Genomic DNA, 13,487 nt, shown 5'->3' with positions numbered 1-13,487 from the left:
AAAGGACCTGGGTCATACAAGGGTTTGCTTCATCGATGCAACTCCACCTTTTTGACTTGGATGGCCAACATTTCGAAAATCCAGTGTTCTTCATCAGGGCCAAGGATGTGAAGTCCCGTCAGAGTTTGCCATGTGAACTCTGTTGCACTGCAGTGACCACTGTCCGCTCTCACGTCTGATCAGACTTCACATCAGGCCCTGATGGATAACACTGGAGGGCCCGACTGATATTTTGGCCGGTCAACACATCAGGCCATAAAAAGAATAAAAAAGATACTATAGACTTCCTGTTTGCGTTGCGGTGAAAAACGGTCACAAGTTCGAACATCTATTTGACGTATTTTATGTCTCTTATGGTTTCGAAATTATACACAAGAATCTATAACAGAGACTTACCGTTGTTTGTTTTGGATGATCTGCATGAATATACAGCGCCCCCTCCTGTCACAGTTCAAAACTGACAAGTTTAGAAGCGTCATAAACAGGATCACAGACTAGAAATGTGTCCAAATCTATCAGTGGTATATATAGGCATCGTCCTGAGAAAAACCCAGATCGAGCTCTGTTAGATATATTTCTATGATTGACACCTTTACTATAGTACTTACTGCAGTGGGGAAAAAAAGGTTTTGGCTGAAATGTCTATATCTATGGGAAACTGACCAAATACTTTTTTCACCCACTGTATATAGTCATATTTTTTAAAAATGGCATCAAATTAAATTCATTCCAATTCAAAATCCATATTGGGCCCTACATTGGATCATTATCAAAACGTTGCCGTCTGTCAGCAAAGGTCCAGTTGCATCGATTAATTGGACTTTTGTATTTAATATCCTGGATGACTTCTTTTCTAAAAGACCATGGAAATATCCTGTATTATCAAATTCCTTGTTCTCTACAGAGACATGCATTAGCTAAATCATAAATAATTGGACAAGATGTGTGTAAGACATTGAGGAAGACGTCCAAATCCCCTGGATTTGTATTTGCAGCTGCACTGGTGCACTGTTAGTCTGAGCATTAAGAAAATGATCTGACATTACTGTCATCAAGAGCCTGGCCTGACTGTCGGTTGGTAAATCACCTTCATCAGCCACATTATCTGCAGAGACTCTGTCAGCGCAGCGGCCTCTGAAAGTCTTTGAGAAATAGAACTCTTCAGGATCATCTTTGGTCTGACAAAGTTCGGTCTTCGCCGTGTGAGGAGCCTCAGTCTGATCCGTGTGACGAACTTCAGTCTGATCCGTGTGACGAACTTCAGTCTGATCCGTGTGACGAACTTCAGTCTGATCCATGTGACGAACTTCAGTCTGATCCGTGTGACGAACTTCAGTCTGATCCGTGTGACGAACTTCAGTCTGATCCGTGTGACGAACTTCAGTCTGATCCATGTGACGAACTTCAGTCTGATCCGTGTGACGAACTTCAGTCTGATCCGTGTGACGTACTTCAGTCGGATCCGTGTGACGAACTTCAGTCTGATCCGTGTGACGAACTTCAGTCTGATCCGTGTGACGAACTTCAGTCTGATCCGTGTGACGAACTTCAGTTGGATCCGTGTGACGAACTTCAGTCTGATCCGTGTGACGAACTTCAGTCTGATCCGTGTGACGAACTTCAGTCTGATCCATTTGACGAACTTCAGTCTGATCCATGTGACGAACTTCAGTCTGATCCATTTGACGAACTTCAGTCTGATCCGTGTGACGAACTTCAGTCTGATCCATTTGACGAACTTCAGTCTGATCCGTGTGACGAACTTCAGTGTCCTCTGGGAGTGACCTCTGAGGAGTTTTGCAGGACACATGTCTTTGGCCTTGGATCTGGTGGAGGCTCGTTCCCACAGACCTCCAGTCCGCCTCTGGAGTAGACTTCAGCTGGGTTTGGAGCTGTGCCGAACAGAAGCTCTGCTCTGGCAGGTTATAAGCAAACTGTAAAGAGTCACCAACAACACTCTGTGTGCTGTACTGTTGAATCTGGCCATAGGGGGCGCTGCAAAGGCTGTTCTGAGCTTCACTGAAACAGGAGACAGGCTCCAGTGACTGAAGAGGATGACTGCCGAAGAAGGAGGCAGCTTTCTCCAGATCGATTTTGTTTGTGCAGAAGTTCTTTCTGTCCAGAGTGCACAGGTCACTGAAGTTCACACAGGTCTCTGCTGTCTGAGAGATGTTCTGAAAGTTAGTTCTGGACTGACGGCCCACATGGCTCAAGCCAACAGCTGTTTGGACACGGAGACTCCTGTCTTCAGCAGCAGACAGTGGGACCACACTGTAGAGATCCTCCTGGACAGAAGATGCTGCTGTAGTGTTGAAAGAAAGCTGTGGCTGGACCGATGCAGAGTGAGAGCTGTTTAAAAACTGTTGGGACTGAACTTGTGCAGAGTCTGTGACTCCAAAAGAGTCTTTTTGAAGGAACCGTTCAGCCAATAAAGGGAGTTCCATTTCTAAAGGAGAGTCTGTCCTCCTCCTTTTAACACCAATGTCAAAGTTCTCCCGTAAATCTGCAGTTGTGTGAAGGTCTTGTTGGAGAACATTTAAAGAGTGAAGGTTCTGCTGAAGATGCTCTGACCAAGCTTCTGCTGACAACTGTTCAGGCAGATCCATGTGAGACTGCTGCACTGCTGCCACAGAGCTCTGCTGCTTTTGAGAAGGTAAAACTAAAGAGGTGGGTCTGATGGAGGTTTGTTGAAGCTCATTGGACTGAATCGTTGGAGACCTGTCCTCTTGTGGAGAGACTCTGTGCTGTGTGAAGTAGATGAAGTCCTCAGCTGGTTCCTTTGAGACAGCCCTGACCCTCTGAGGGTCAAACTGACCTATGGAGTTTATCAAGGTCTCACAGACTGTAGTCTGGGTCTGCTCAATGTGTCCTCCTGACAGCTCATTCAGCTCTGATAAGAAAGGCAGAGTCACTGAATCACAAAACTTCACAGGCTGGTCCTTCAACACAGTTCGAGTCATTGACTGAAGGGACACGTCACCAAACCGTCCCGGGGAAACAGACTCAGACTCTGTTTCTGAAAACAGTTTGCCCAGTTTGTCCAGTGAAAGGACGTCTGTCATTGACCTCATGGCAGAGTGCAGCGTGAAGGGAAGAGTTGGCGAGGGCCTGGAATGTTCCGGGTTGATGTTGGTCATTGGTATCTCCTCCTCAGGACCCTCCTTCACTCTGGGCCTGTCCCTCTCTGGGTCCACGGGCCGCGCCGCTGGGGCTAAAGGCAGTGATGGTCAGAGAAAGGGTTCAGTGGTGATCGTCTCAACAGTCTGGCACAACAATGTTTGCATCAGTGTGGGTTAGCATGGAGTGATGGAGGATCCATTGCAAAGACAAACAAGAAGATTGACCAGATTGGTCTTTGGCTGAAACATTTTCTCCCGCCTAAAAGAGCCTGCTAAAACTAAGTCCTGCTCATCTGCCACTACCACCTTTATCCCGGTAAAGTTCACTAAGGTTCAGTTTTTAAGCAAGACGTTGTCATTGCAACGGGACGATGATCTGGGCAGCAATGACATGGGAGGACTTTGTGTTGACAAGAATAAGATGAAAAAGAGTCAAAGGCTTTGGTTAGAAGCAAGATGTTGGTTAACATGAAGAGTGACACACACATGTATGTTAGTATGAGACAGAACACACAACGTTTATTACGAGCAGAAACTGCAGGTGATGGTGGATAAAGTCATGAAGAAGCCGTTCACACATGTCTTCAGAGGCAGAGATGGTTGGAGTGGACCACTGTGGTTAGGCGTTTATGTGCTGTTACATGATGATGATGATGACGATGCCAAAATATTTGAAATCACCTTTGACTTCCTCAGCGCTTGGGGAAGCTTCGCCGCTGTCACTGTCCACACACTGACTCTGCTCTGTTCAAAGCCAAACAGAAAACAGTGAGCCCTGAAAGTTTACACCACAGGACAGACGTGCAGGCTGAACTCCACCTGTGACTCTCTGAATCTGCAGCTCAGACGTCTCACCGACCACTGCCCGGACAGCAGAGAAGCACTGGGCCTGGACAGGACGACAGGGCGGGGCAGGGCTACGGGGCAGTTCAACAGTGCGGAGCTGTACGGGGCTTTGGCAGAGTACAGGAGTATAAGACTGTCCAGGACTGTCGGGCATCACAGGAGGTGGGGACAGAGCAGGGCTGTCGGTTCGAGCAGGAGTAAAGGTCTGGACTGGACTGTGCTCCTGTCCAGAACCACCGGACACTGAGGCACAGTGCTGTAGAGGGCAGCTCTGCCCGAAGGCCTCACTTTGGGGGTAGATCAGGGTGCCATCTTTGAACCACACGGCTCTGGCCACAGGGTCCGAGATTTCAAACTGCTGTACGACGGAGCTGGGCCCCTCCAGAGGACTGGTCTTCTCAGCTTCAAGCAAAAAGTCACAGGTGACACTAAAGACATACTGCACATCATGTAAGACACACCATTATATGTAATCCCTGCAGTTATAGCAACAGCACAAACACAAACACAAACACAAACACACAGACGGGTTAAAAGCTACACTTATTGTTAGTTACAACATAGAACCACCACAAAACAAAGTCAAATCACCTTGGTTTTTCACAATCAGCTGCACAACATCGCCTGCTGTTGCACAATAGTAAGAGCCCGAGTTTGAAGGAGGCGTGGGTTCGATTGTTAGGGCCCTCTTCTCGTCTGCCGACTCAGTCTCACACTTTGACTGTTTAGGGGCCTGTGCTGACTGCTCTTCGGGCTCCAGTCTCTCACACGACTCCACTGGACAAAGTTCTTCAACCATCTGAGTCTCCAAGACGCCTATCGTGGGCGATGGCGACAGTGACGGAGCTACAGACGTGGATTCACATTACAATTGTGTATAATGCCAAAGAAGGACTTTTCTAACAAAAAGGGGGGGATTAGTCCTAAAAAAGACTGTGTTATCAGGAAAAGATTATGTTAAAGACTGAACAGCAGAAAGTCAGTGACGAGACAGACACGTAAATGTTAGTGGAACTGTCTCTATCAAACGTCTACACACTACGGTAAAGCAGTCACCTTTGTGCTCCACAGTGGCGTGGGCAGAGCCTTCAGCGGTCTCACTGCGGTTTAGACCTGAATGTAAACGCTCCGCAGACGGAACAATTGCATTTCTCATGCCCCTGTCTCTCATTTCTTCCAGAACTGTGCTTTGTTTTGGAAGAAGCAGTTGGTCTTTGAACCAGCAGATGGAGACAGCGGAGTCTGCGACCTCACACTCCAGCTCCAGAGGTCTGACCGCTTCAAGAGACCTCCTCCGCTCAATGACTGTGGGCGCGGGGATCGCTAGCATTGGAACATTCAGAACAGACATTGACTAACCACAAGTCATGATGAAGAACAGGTAGTTACATATTGAACACTTAAACGGAACATGAGGCGGCGTGTGTTAGTGGCGTCTAAACAGAAAAGGTTATCGCATTCGTACGAGACGTGAGTATTCCGGGTCACCTTGTACTTCCACGGTGAACTCCACGCGGTCGTCGTCGGTGCTGCAGGTGTAGACGCCGCCGTGGCTCATCTCCGCCGACGGAACACTGAGCGTCCGAGCGGCGCCGTCGGCCCGGATCTCGCACCCGGAGTCCGGCCCCAGCGGCGCGCCATGGCGGAGCCACCGCACAGGGGCCTCGGGGTCAGACACCGCACACCGCAGCTCTACGGCGCCCCCCACTGGGACCGAACAACAACGGGCTTCCTCTGACAGGGGCGCAAAAGTCACCGCCGGAGCTACGGAGGCGTTTGGACCAACAAGAAGTCAGCGTTTTACCAACAAGAAGCGGATCCATCAACAAAGAACACATTCATTTGTCTTCAGAAACTTTCCAGCATAGCAAATGTTTTCAAAAAGGTTAGTGTAAGCAGTAATTGAAGGCTAATAAATCCAGTTTAGACTCTTGGATAAGGTACTTTATCCTCAATTCATAACCCAGTCCAGATTTGCCACAACTAGAGGTGCACCAATCCAGCTTGGATATTTCGATACCGATACTGATATTAATACCCATACGTGGGCAACACCACGAGACTTTCTAAGAAGTCACTTTCTGTGAGTGAAACGTTGGGTAGGTTAAATTAATAAAGACAACTTCTGACATAAAGTCAGATCAACAAACATTACAAATATGTTATGTGCATACAGGTGACATCTTCGGGCATGCCCATAAATGGTGATGCTCGAAGCTGCCAGAGGGGGAAAACAAAGATGAAAAGAAGAACTCTTTGACAAATGCTAAATAGTGGATGTACAGTATTTTTTGACTGCATTGGTGTGTCTATATATAGTATGTGCATATTAGCCCAGCAGAAAACAGAGAGAGAATGAAAAAAGTATGCCATGTGTATATCTGTATCTATTAGTCATTCTTTAGCAGCATTTCATATCCTAACTTACAAATACTGAGACCTTCCAGGTGTGACCCGGTCATAGCTTCTGTCCTAACCTTGATATAGTTGTTAGCAATGATAATGCAATAGCAATAACTCAAAGTTTGCACTACTGAGCGTGTGCGAACCTTTGAAACAGACACGGCTGAGCAAAAACTTTCCTACAGCCATTTTATCTGGTACCTGGGCTTTTAAAACGTTTTATCTTCTCTGGCTCTATGGTGGACGTCAGTGCTGCTCTTGGATCAAACCAATTAGCTCCGCCCCTCTCTGGAGCTTAAATATCCAGGATACTGTGATATGAATGTCTGTTTCAAACGAGGCAGATCTACATTCACGTACAGGAAGTGGATATCCGTTACCGCAATCGGATTGGTGCATCCCTAGCCACCACAGCTAACCCATATTTAGCCTCATGTAAGAGCATGGATGTAGACGAAAAGAAAAACAATGCGCTTTTACAACAAAGGAGTAAGAACAAACCAGCTTTTACAAAATCAAGAACTTGCCCAAGAAGCCACAGTGCAAGAAGAGTTTTAGAGCCTTCACCTGTGACGTCCACACTGAAGGTGACGCTGTCTCCTTTGGTCTTGCAGGTGTACAGCCCCGAGTGGTACATTTCCGCCGAGCGAACGAGCAGCGTTCTGAGCAGCGCCTCGGACGCCAACTCGAGGCCGCCCTGGGTGGGCAGCTTGGCGCCGTCTTTGTACCAGTGCACCGTGGCCGAGGGCTCTGACACCTCGCATTGTAAAAGAAGCGGCCAGCCACAGTGGACCTTTCTGCACCTGTCGCTCTCCGGAACGGCGGAAAACCTCACGGGCGGCGCTACAGGTGATTGGAAACGGATTTAACACAAGTTTGTTTGTCTCGCCAGGAAAGATTAGCTTAAAGCGGAACTTGGTAACTCTTTGGGGAATCAAGGGGGGGGAAATTAAAGCAACGCCAAAGCTGGGATTCTGACAGGTGTCCACTTTGTTTGGCCTTGAATCTAGAGGCTAACGCTAACTTGATACAAACAACAACATAACAATCTGAACTAACCCATAAAGCACTTATCAAGCTTATTTTATTTTAAATTGGCACAAAATTGTGGACAGGAAGTAGTCATGACCCTACTTACTTTACAATACAAAAGGGTCTAAACCCAGCCCATGGAGAGTCATGTGATCAGCTCCAGACCTCGTCCATCACCTCCACTTTTTCACATTATTTAGATTCATCTCACAGGGTTGGTTTGGATTAGATGAAGCCAAGGCCGGATTCAAGTAAAATGGGCCCCGGGGCTAAAGTTTTTTCAGGGCCCCCCATATACTCAATCAATCAGTCTTTATTTATATAGCGCTGCACTGTGTCTGTGTTGGATTTCGCTCTCACTACAATGAAAGGATAATAAAAAATAATCATAAATACCCCTTAACCCCCAGTCGAACCGATTCCAGTTTAACCCCTTAACCCCCGGGAGAACGGGAATCGGTTCAACCGGGGGTTATGGGGTTAAAAAATGACACATTTGTTAAAAAAAAACAAAAAAACAGTTCCGTGGCCCTCGCGGAAGAACCTGTGCTACTGCCAGACTGGTGGGGGGGACACATTTAAAAGGGGGGTCTGGGGGTCCTCCCAACAATAGGTACACTATGTTTTCCCAGTGTCAACTCAATGAAAATGGCTCAGACCTTTTTTAGAACTGGTTTAGACCTGGTTTAGACCTGGTTTAGTCCTGGTTTAGACCTGGTTTAGTCCTGGTTTAGTCTCGGGCAAAAAGTCATCTGATAAAGCCTTACATGTGAGGGAGTCTGCAAAGAGAGAGGGAACTAATGTGACAGCCCACACTGAGCACACATTGTTCTCCGTATGCCCAGGGGCCCCTCAACCTGCTGGGCCCCTGGGCTTAGCCCTTGTAAGCCCCTGCATAAATCCGGCCTTGGATGAAGCAGTGTCCTGCCGAGGTGACGAGGTGCTCCATCGGCTGCGTTCAGACCCTTCTCTACCAGCAGGAAGTTAGCCAAAAGCCTTCTGAGTGGGGGACGTTTCACCCCTTTCTTTAGAGGCGTCTCGCTCTTAAGTGAAATGATACGACGCCTTCTCAGGTTTCAGAGCGAGAAGTCAATCAACAAGGCCAGTCGACAATATCTGAAAACCTCTAACACTACTGGAGCATCATGTGACTTCTTTGAGGACGACTGCAGGAAGTGAGCAGTCGAGACATGTCCATACCTGTCAAGTTTTGGATTTGAAAAGAAGATCCAACCCCAAACTGCAAGAGGGGCTGGATACCAAACCACAGCCTTGACAGCAGTGAACATGAAGGTATGAAAACAGACTCTGGCCTGTCGGCCTTTACTCTACAAAAGAAGTTACTGAGTTCCGCTTTAAACCCAGAAGAACGGCTCAAAGTTACTGCGCCGGTAAAGAGAGGCGTGTTCCTCACCTTCCACCTCGACGTTGAAGCGTATGACGTCGTCGATGGCGTCGCAGCAGTACACGCCGGAGTGGCAGAACTCGGCCGTCTGGATGACGATGCGCCGCATGGTTCCCTCTGACTGGATGTGCAGCCCCTCCGTGGTGTGGAGCTCCACGCCGTTCTTGTACCAGTGGACGGGCGCCGCGGGGTCCGACAGCTCGCAGTACAGCACGATGGGGTTCCCCATCTCCACAAACTTATTACGGTCCATCTCAGACAGAGGCGAGAACTTCACCAGAGGAGCTGAGGAGGGAGCGGACACCAGTCAGAAACAGTCAAAGACAAAGGCAACTCCCACATACATCTCCAGTCAGAATTAAACATCTGAATCTGAACCTCTCTAAGACCAAAGAGATGGTCATGTACTTTGGCCATTCCTCCTTTGACCATCTGCCATTGCATTTAGATGCCAGATGATTGAGAAAGTGGAGGAATATAAATATTTATAATATTTATAATATTTATAATACTTATAATACGATTGTTGACCATAAACTGAACTTCAAAAGCAACACTGGACGCATCTTCATGAAGGAGGCGAGCAATGTTCCGGAGGTGGAAAAAGGTACTTTTAGTGATCTGACGGATGTGGGGCTTAAATGTGAGTGTGGGGTTGAAAATAAAACCAAGATTTCGAATCTGGGGAGAGGTGGTGACTGTGTGGCCATCGATGGAGAGAGAGAAGTCTTGAGAGGAGGGGAGGAGTGATTTGGACAATAATTTCACATTTATTGCAGTTGGTCTTCATCCAGGATTTTGTTGCAGAAAGGCAGTTTGTGACGGTGGAAACTGTGGCAGGAGTGATGGATCTGCTGTTGAGGTTGTGTCGTCTGCGTAACTGTGGAATTGTAATCCGTGATTGTGAATGATGATTCCAAGGGGAAGCATGTACAGGATAAACAGAAGGGGACCAAGCACCGAGCCCTGAGGGACTCCATGGTTGACAGGTATGGAGTGAGACGTGCAGTTGTTGATGGATATGAATTGAGATCTGTTGGTGAGGTAGGAGGTGAACCAGGAGAGAGCTGAGCCGGAGATGCCAGGATGTTGTAGGCGTTGGAGAAGGATGGAGTGGTGAATGGTGTCAAAGGCGGCAGAGAGGTCAAGTAGGAGGAGAATGGAGAGGGAGCCAGAGTCAGCGGCGTACTGGAGGTCATGTGTTGCTTTGAGTAGTGTGGTTTCAGTAGAGTGATGAGTGCGGAATCTAGACTGAAAGGTTTCGTAGAGCTGATTGGAGAGGAGGTGATGTTTTAGTTGAGAGGCGACCGAGCGTTCCAGGATTTTAGACAGAAAGGGAAGGTTAGAGATGGGGTGGAAGTTGTTGTGGTTGTCAGGATCCAGGCCAGGTTTTTGAAGTATTGGTGTGATGGCAGCAACTTTGAAGGAGGGGGGAACTGAGGCAGGGAAGGCATGAATTTTATTGTGGTTAGTGAGATCAGATTCTGTGATGACTGATAGACAGCTGCAGGTCGACGAGTCAATGCTTCAGCTGTTTAATTACCGTTTTATCCCGTCCACGATCACCTTTGGCCTCCTGGGATGGTTCAGCAAAAGCCCTCTCAATAAGATCCTATGGTGACTGATTGTGTTAAATAACATTAAAAGGTGATTGCATTAAAAAAGGACGGGTTAGTTAGACCAGTATCACCTGCTTCCATCGGGCAGAAGGTCCTCTTTCCTTATCACAATGACTATGACCTGACGATATGCTGAGGCTGAGATAATGGATATGTTTCTCATATAGATGAAAATAAAATAAGAGTAAATGAAACATAGCTCTCCATCGGCTGAATCCAGACCCTCTTGGAACAAACATTGTCATCAAATGATAATAAAAGAAACCCATACAGTACAACCACCGCCCCACAAAGGCAGGCAAAAGCACCTTGAATGTAGAGCGCGGCCGAGTCCCTGATGCCGTACGCGATGAAGGTGATCTCGGCGCCGTTGTCCGTGTCCCGCACGCCGCGGATCCGCAGAGACTGGTGCGTCCGGGTGCGTCTCATGGAGAAACGCTCGTCCTCCTGGACCTGAGTCCCGTTCAGGAACCAGGTCCCGATCACCGAGGCCGTGAGCTCGATGGAGAACAGCGCGTCCTGCCCCTCGGGAACCAGCGCGTCCTGCAGCGGCGCCTGGATCCGAGCCACCGGGACTGAAGAGGCCGCGAGGGAGGACGAGAGAAGAGGCTGATTAGTGGAGACTTTAAAGCAGTACTAAGTAACGTGTTCACCTTAATAAACCCTCCCTGTAGTCCCTGTGGGGGTAATACAAGTGTTTATGGGATGATTGGAGGGTCTTTCATCTCCCCCTGGTGTCTCTGACCAGAAAACCATGTTTGCAACTTGACTGCCACCGGTCCGGAGAAAGCAATACACACTAATGGAATCACGAAGAAGAAGCTAACATGCTAACGGGCAAAGCTAACTGCGGGCTAACGTCACTTTAAACAGTATTTACAGCAAAGTTTGAGTGAAATTTTTTTTTTTCCATTGTATAATTGGATGCACAGTAACCCTCTGTCCCTTCGCCTTTCCTGTCAGCGTAGTATTTACTCTCCAAGACAATTAATACGTTAAAAAATCGTAACTTGCTACACCTGCAGTTGCACTAATGGCCTCTAGGGGGAAGAGTTACTTAGTACTGCTTTAAACGGGTCTCAGTAAGAACACAGATGTTTTCATGGACAGTATGAATGAAAGGAGGCGTTTCTCACCTAAGTGCACGGTGCGGGGGAACTCCACGTTGTTGCTCTTGCCGTACTTGTTGACGCTGCAGATCCTGAAGCGGTAGTCGGCCTCGCAGGGCACGCTGTCGCCCAGGATCTCCACGGACGTGGCGGAGTCCGTGGTCAGGCACTGCAGCCACTCCTGGGAGCCGGTGCCCACCTCCTGCCGCTCCAGCACGTACCCGGACGGGGGGTTCTTCCGGGAGTCCTGCGCCGGGATCCAGGACAGCAGAGCCGCGTTGGCCCTCTCCGTGTTGATCTGCACGCCCACGGGGGCGCTGGGCGGGCAGTGCTGCGCCGCTGCAAACACACACACGGTTACAGAGATATCAACCTGCAAACGCACAGAAGGCCGTGGGAACCCAGGGTGCTGAGGGGGCTGCAGCCCCCCCGGTGGATAGTTTGGGAACAGCAGGCAATATTAATAAATAGGAAATATGCACAGAAAAAGCGTTTTGGGGTAAATTTTGTCCCTCAGCCCCCCCTAGCTAAAATATCTTTCCACAGCTCTGGGCACACACGGTTATGAAGCAGGAGGCACTGAGGCCAGAGCGATAATAATATTTGATGGATTTAATTCTTTGTGGAGGCTATTGTTTTTGTTTTCTATGAGGTTTGCCCGTCCACCAAAACGTTTTCATTGGTTTAAACTAGGGATGTCACGGTTACCGGTGTAGCGTAAACCCCGGTAAAAATCCATACATCCATTTTCTTCCGCTTTATCCGGGGCCGGGTCGCGGGGGCAGCAGTCTGAGTAGAGATGCCCAAACTTCCCGGTCCACACACACCTCCTCCAGCTGTTCTGACCCCGAGGCGACACCAGGCCAGCTCGGAGACATAATCCCACCACCGTGTCCTGGGTCTTCCACGAGGCCTTGTCCCACTAGGACATGCCTGGAACACCTCCCGCGGGAGGCGACCAGGAGGCATCCGGAACAGATGCCCGAGCCACCTCAGCTGCTCCTTTCGACGTGAAGGACGACCACGACAGACCGATACAGCGACCGCATCACTGCTGACGCCGCACCGATCCGTCTATCGATCTCACGTTCCATGACCCGGTAAAAATGTTGACAATAATAATTACTGTCTTGTTTTTAAAAAAATATTTTACCGCGGTGGATTACGGCGCCCGCGGTTTAGGCAAAGTGAGCCTCATGAGGCGCCGTCTCCTCTGCTGAAGCTGCTGCAGGCGCCTCTGAAGCTACAAACAAAACAAAACTTCCTCGAAGCTGGAATCATGTCTGAGACGACAGCGCAGGATCAGCCTCAGAGACCGAGCCTGAAGTCTGGACATGTTTGTGTGTTTGAAGAAGCTGAAGGACAGTTGATAGAGACAGTTTTCCTGTTTGCAGAACGTGCAGGAAAAAGTGTCTTTAAATGCAGCAAGACTTCGAACCTCTGACTCTCCTGCGTGACCGTCTCCCTCTATAGCAGTAAGCTAACGTTAGCGTGACCGTCTCCCTCTATAGCAGTAAGCTAACGTTAGCGTGACCGTCTCCCTCTATAGCAGTAAGCTAACGTTAGTGTGACCGTCTCCCTCTATAGCAGTAAGCTAACGTTAGCGTGACCGTCTCCCTCTATAGCAGTAAGCTAACGTTAGTGTGACCGTCTCCCTCTATAGCAGTAAGCTAACGTTAGTGTGACCGTCTCCCTCTATAGCAGTAAGCTAACGTTAGCGTGACCGTCTCCACAGCTCTATAGCAGTAAGCTAACGTTAGCGTGACCGTCTCCCTCTATAGCAGTAAGCTAACGTTAGTGTGACCGTCTCCCTCTATAGCAGTAAGCTAACGTTAGTGTGACCGTCTCCCTCTATAGCAGTAAGCTAACGTTAGCGTGACCGTCTCCACAGCTCTATAGCAGTAAGCTAACGTTAGCGTGACCGTCTCCCTCTATAGCAGTAAGCTAACGTTAG

The 13,487-nt window shown here is 48.6% G+C and overlaps 1 protein-coding gene and 1 long non-coding RNA gene across 2 annotated transcripts in view; both read right to left on the bottom strand.

The window, feature by feature from the left end:
• The window catches only part of LOC306968393 (obscurin-like), a gene marked incomplete at its 5' end in the record, with an annotated part of 80,097 nt that overhangs the window by 56,085 nt on the left and 10,525 nt on the right, over positions 1-13,487 (bottom strand). The window contains 11 exons of the mRNA XM_079563739.1: positions 1,159-1,787; positions 1,852-2,963; positions 4,087-4,367; positions 4,557-4,811; positions 5,022-5,288; positions 5,454-5,672; positions 6,936-7,211; positions 8,815-9,090; positions 9,759-10,241; positions 10,733-10,999; positions 11,561-11,872. Of these exons, the coding sequence (XP_079419865.1) occupies positions 1,159-1,787; positions 1,852-2,963; positions 4,087-4,367; positions 4,557-4,811; positions 5,022-5,288; positions 5,454-5,672; positions 6,936-7,211; positions 8,815-9,090; positions 9,759-10,241; positions 10,733-10,999; positions 11,561-11,872 (4,377 nt within the window). The remainder of the gene's footprint in view (positions 1-1,158; positions 1,788-1,851; positions 2,964-4,086; positions 4,368-4,556; positions 4,812-5,021; positions 5,289-5,453; positions 5,673-6,935; positions 7,212-8,814; positions 9,091-9,758; positions 10,242-10,732; positions 11,000-11,560; positions 11,873-13,487) is intronic.
• On the bottom strand, positions 3,090-4,085 carry LOC306967832. The gene is made up of 3 exons (XR_013793216.1): positions 3,939-4,085; positions 3,801-3,863; positions 3,090-3,211 (listed from the first exon to the last, which is right to left on the bottom strand). It is a non-coding gene; the product is annotated as an uncharacterized lncRNA (long non-coding RNA).

The sequence above is a fragment of the Gobius niger genome (assembly GCF_951799975.1).
Source record: "Gobius niger genome assembly, chromosome: 9".
In the NCBI taxonomy this organism is placed as follows: domain Eukaryota; kingdom Metazoa; phylum Chordata; class Actinopteri; order Gobiiformes; family Gobiidae; genus Gobius; species Gobius niger.
Note: the sequence above shows the minus strand (reverse complement) of the source record. Positions and strands in the feature narration are given on the sequence as shown.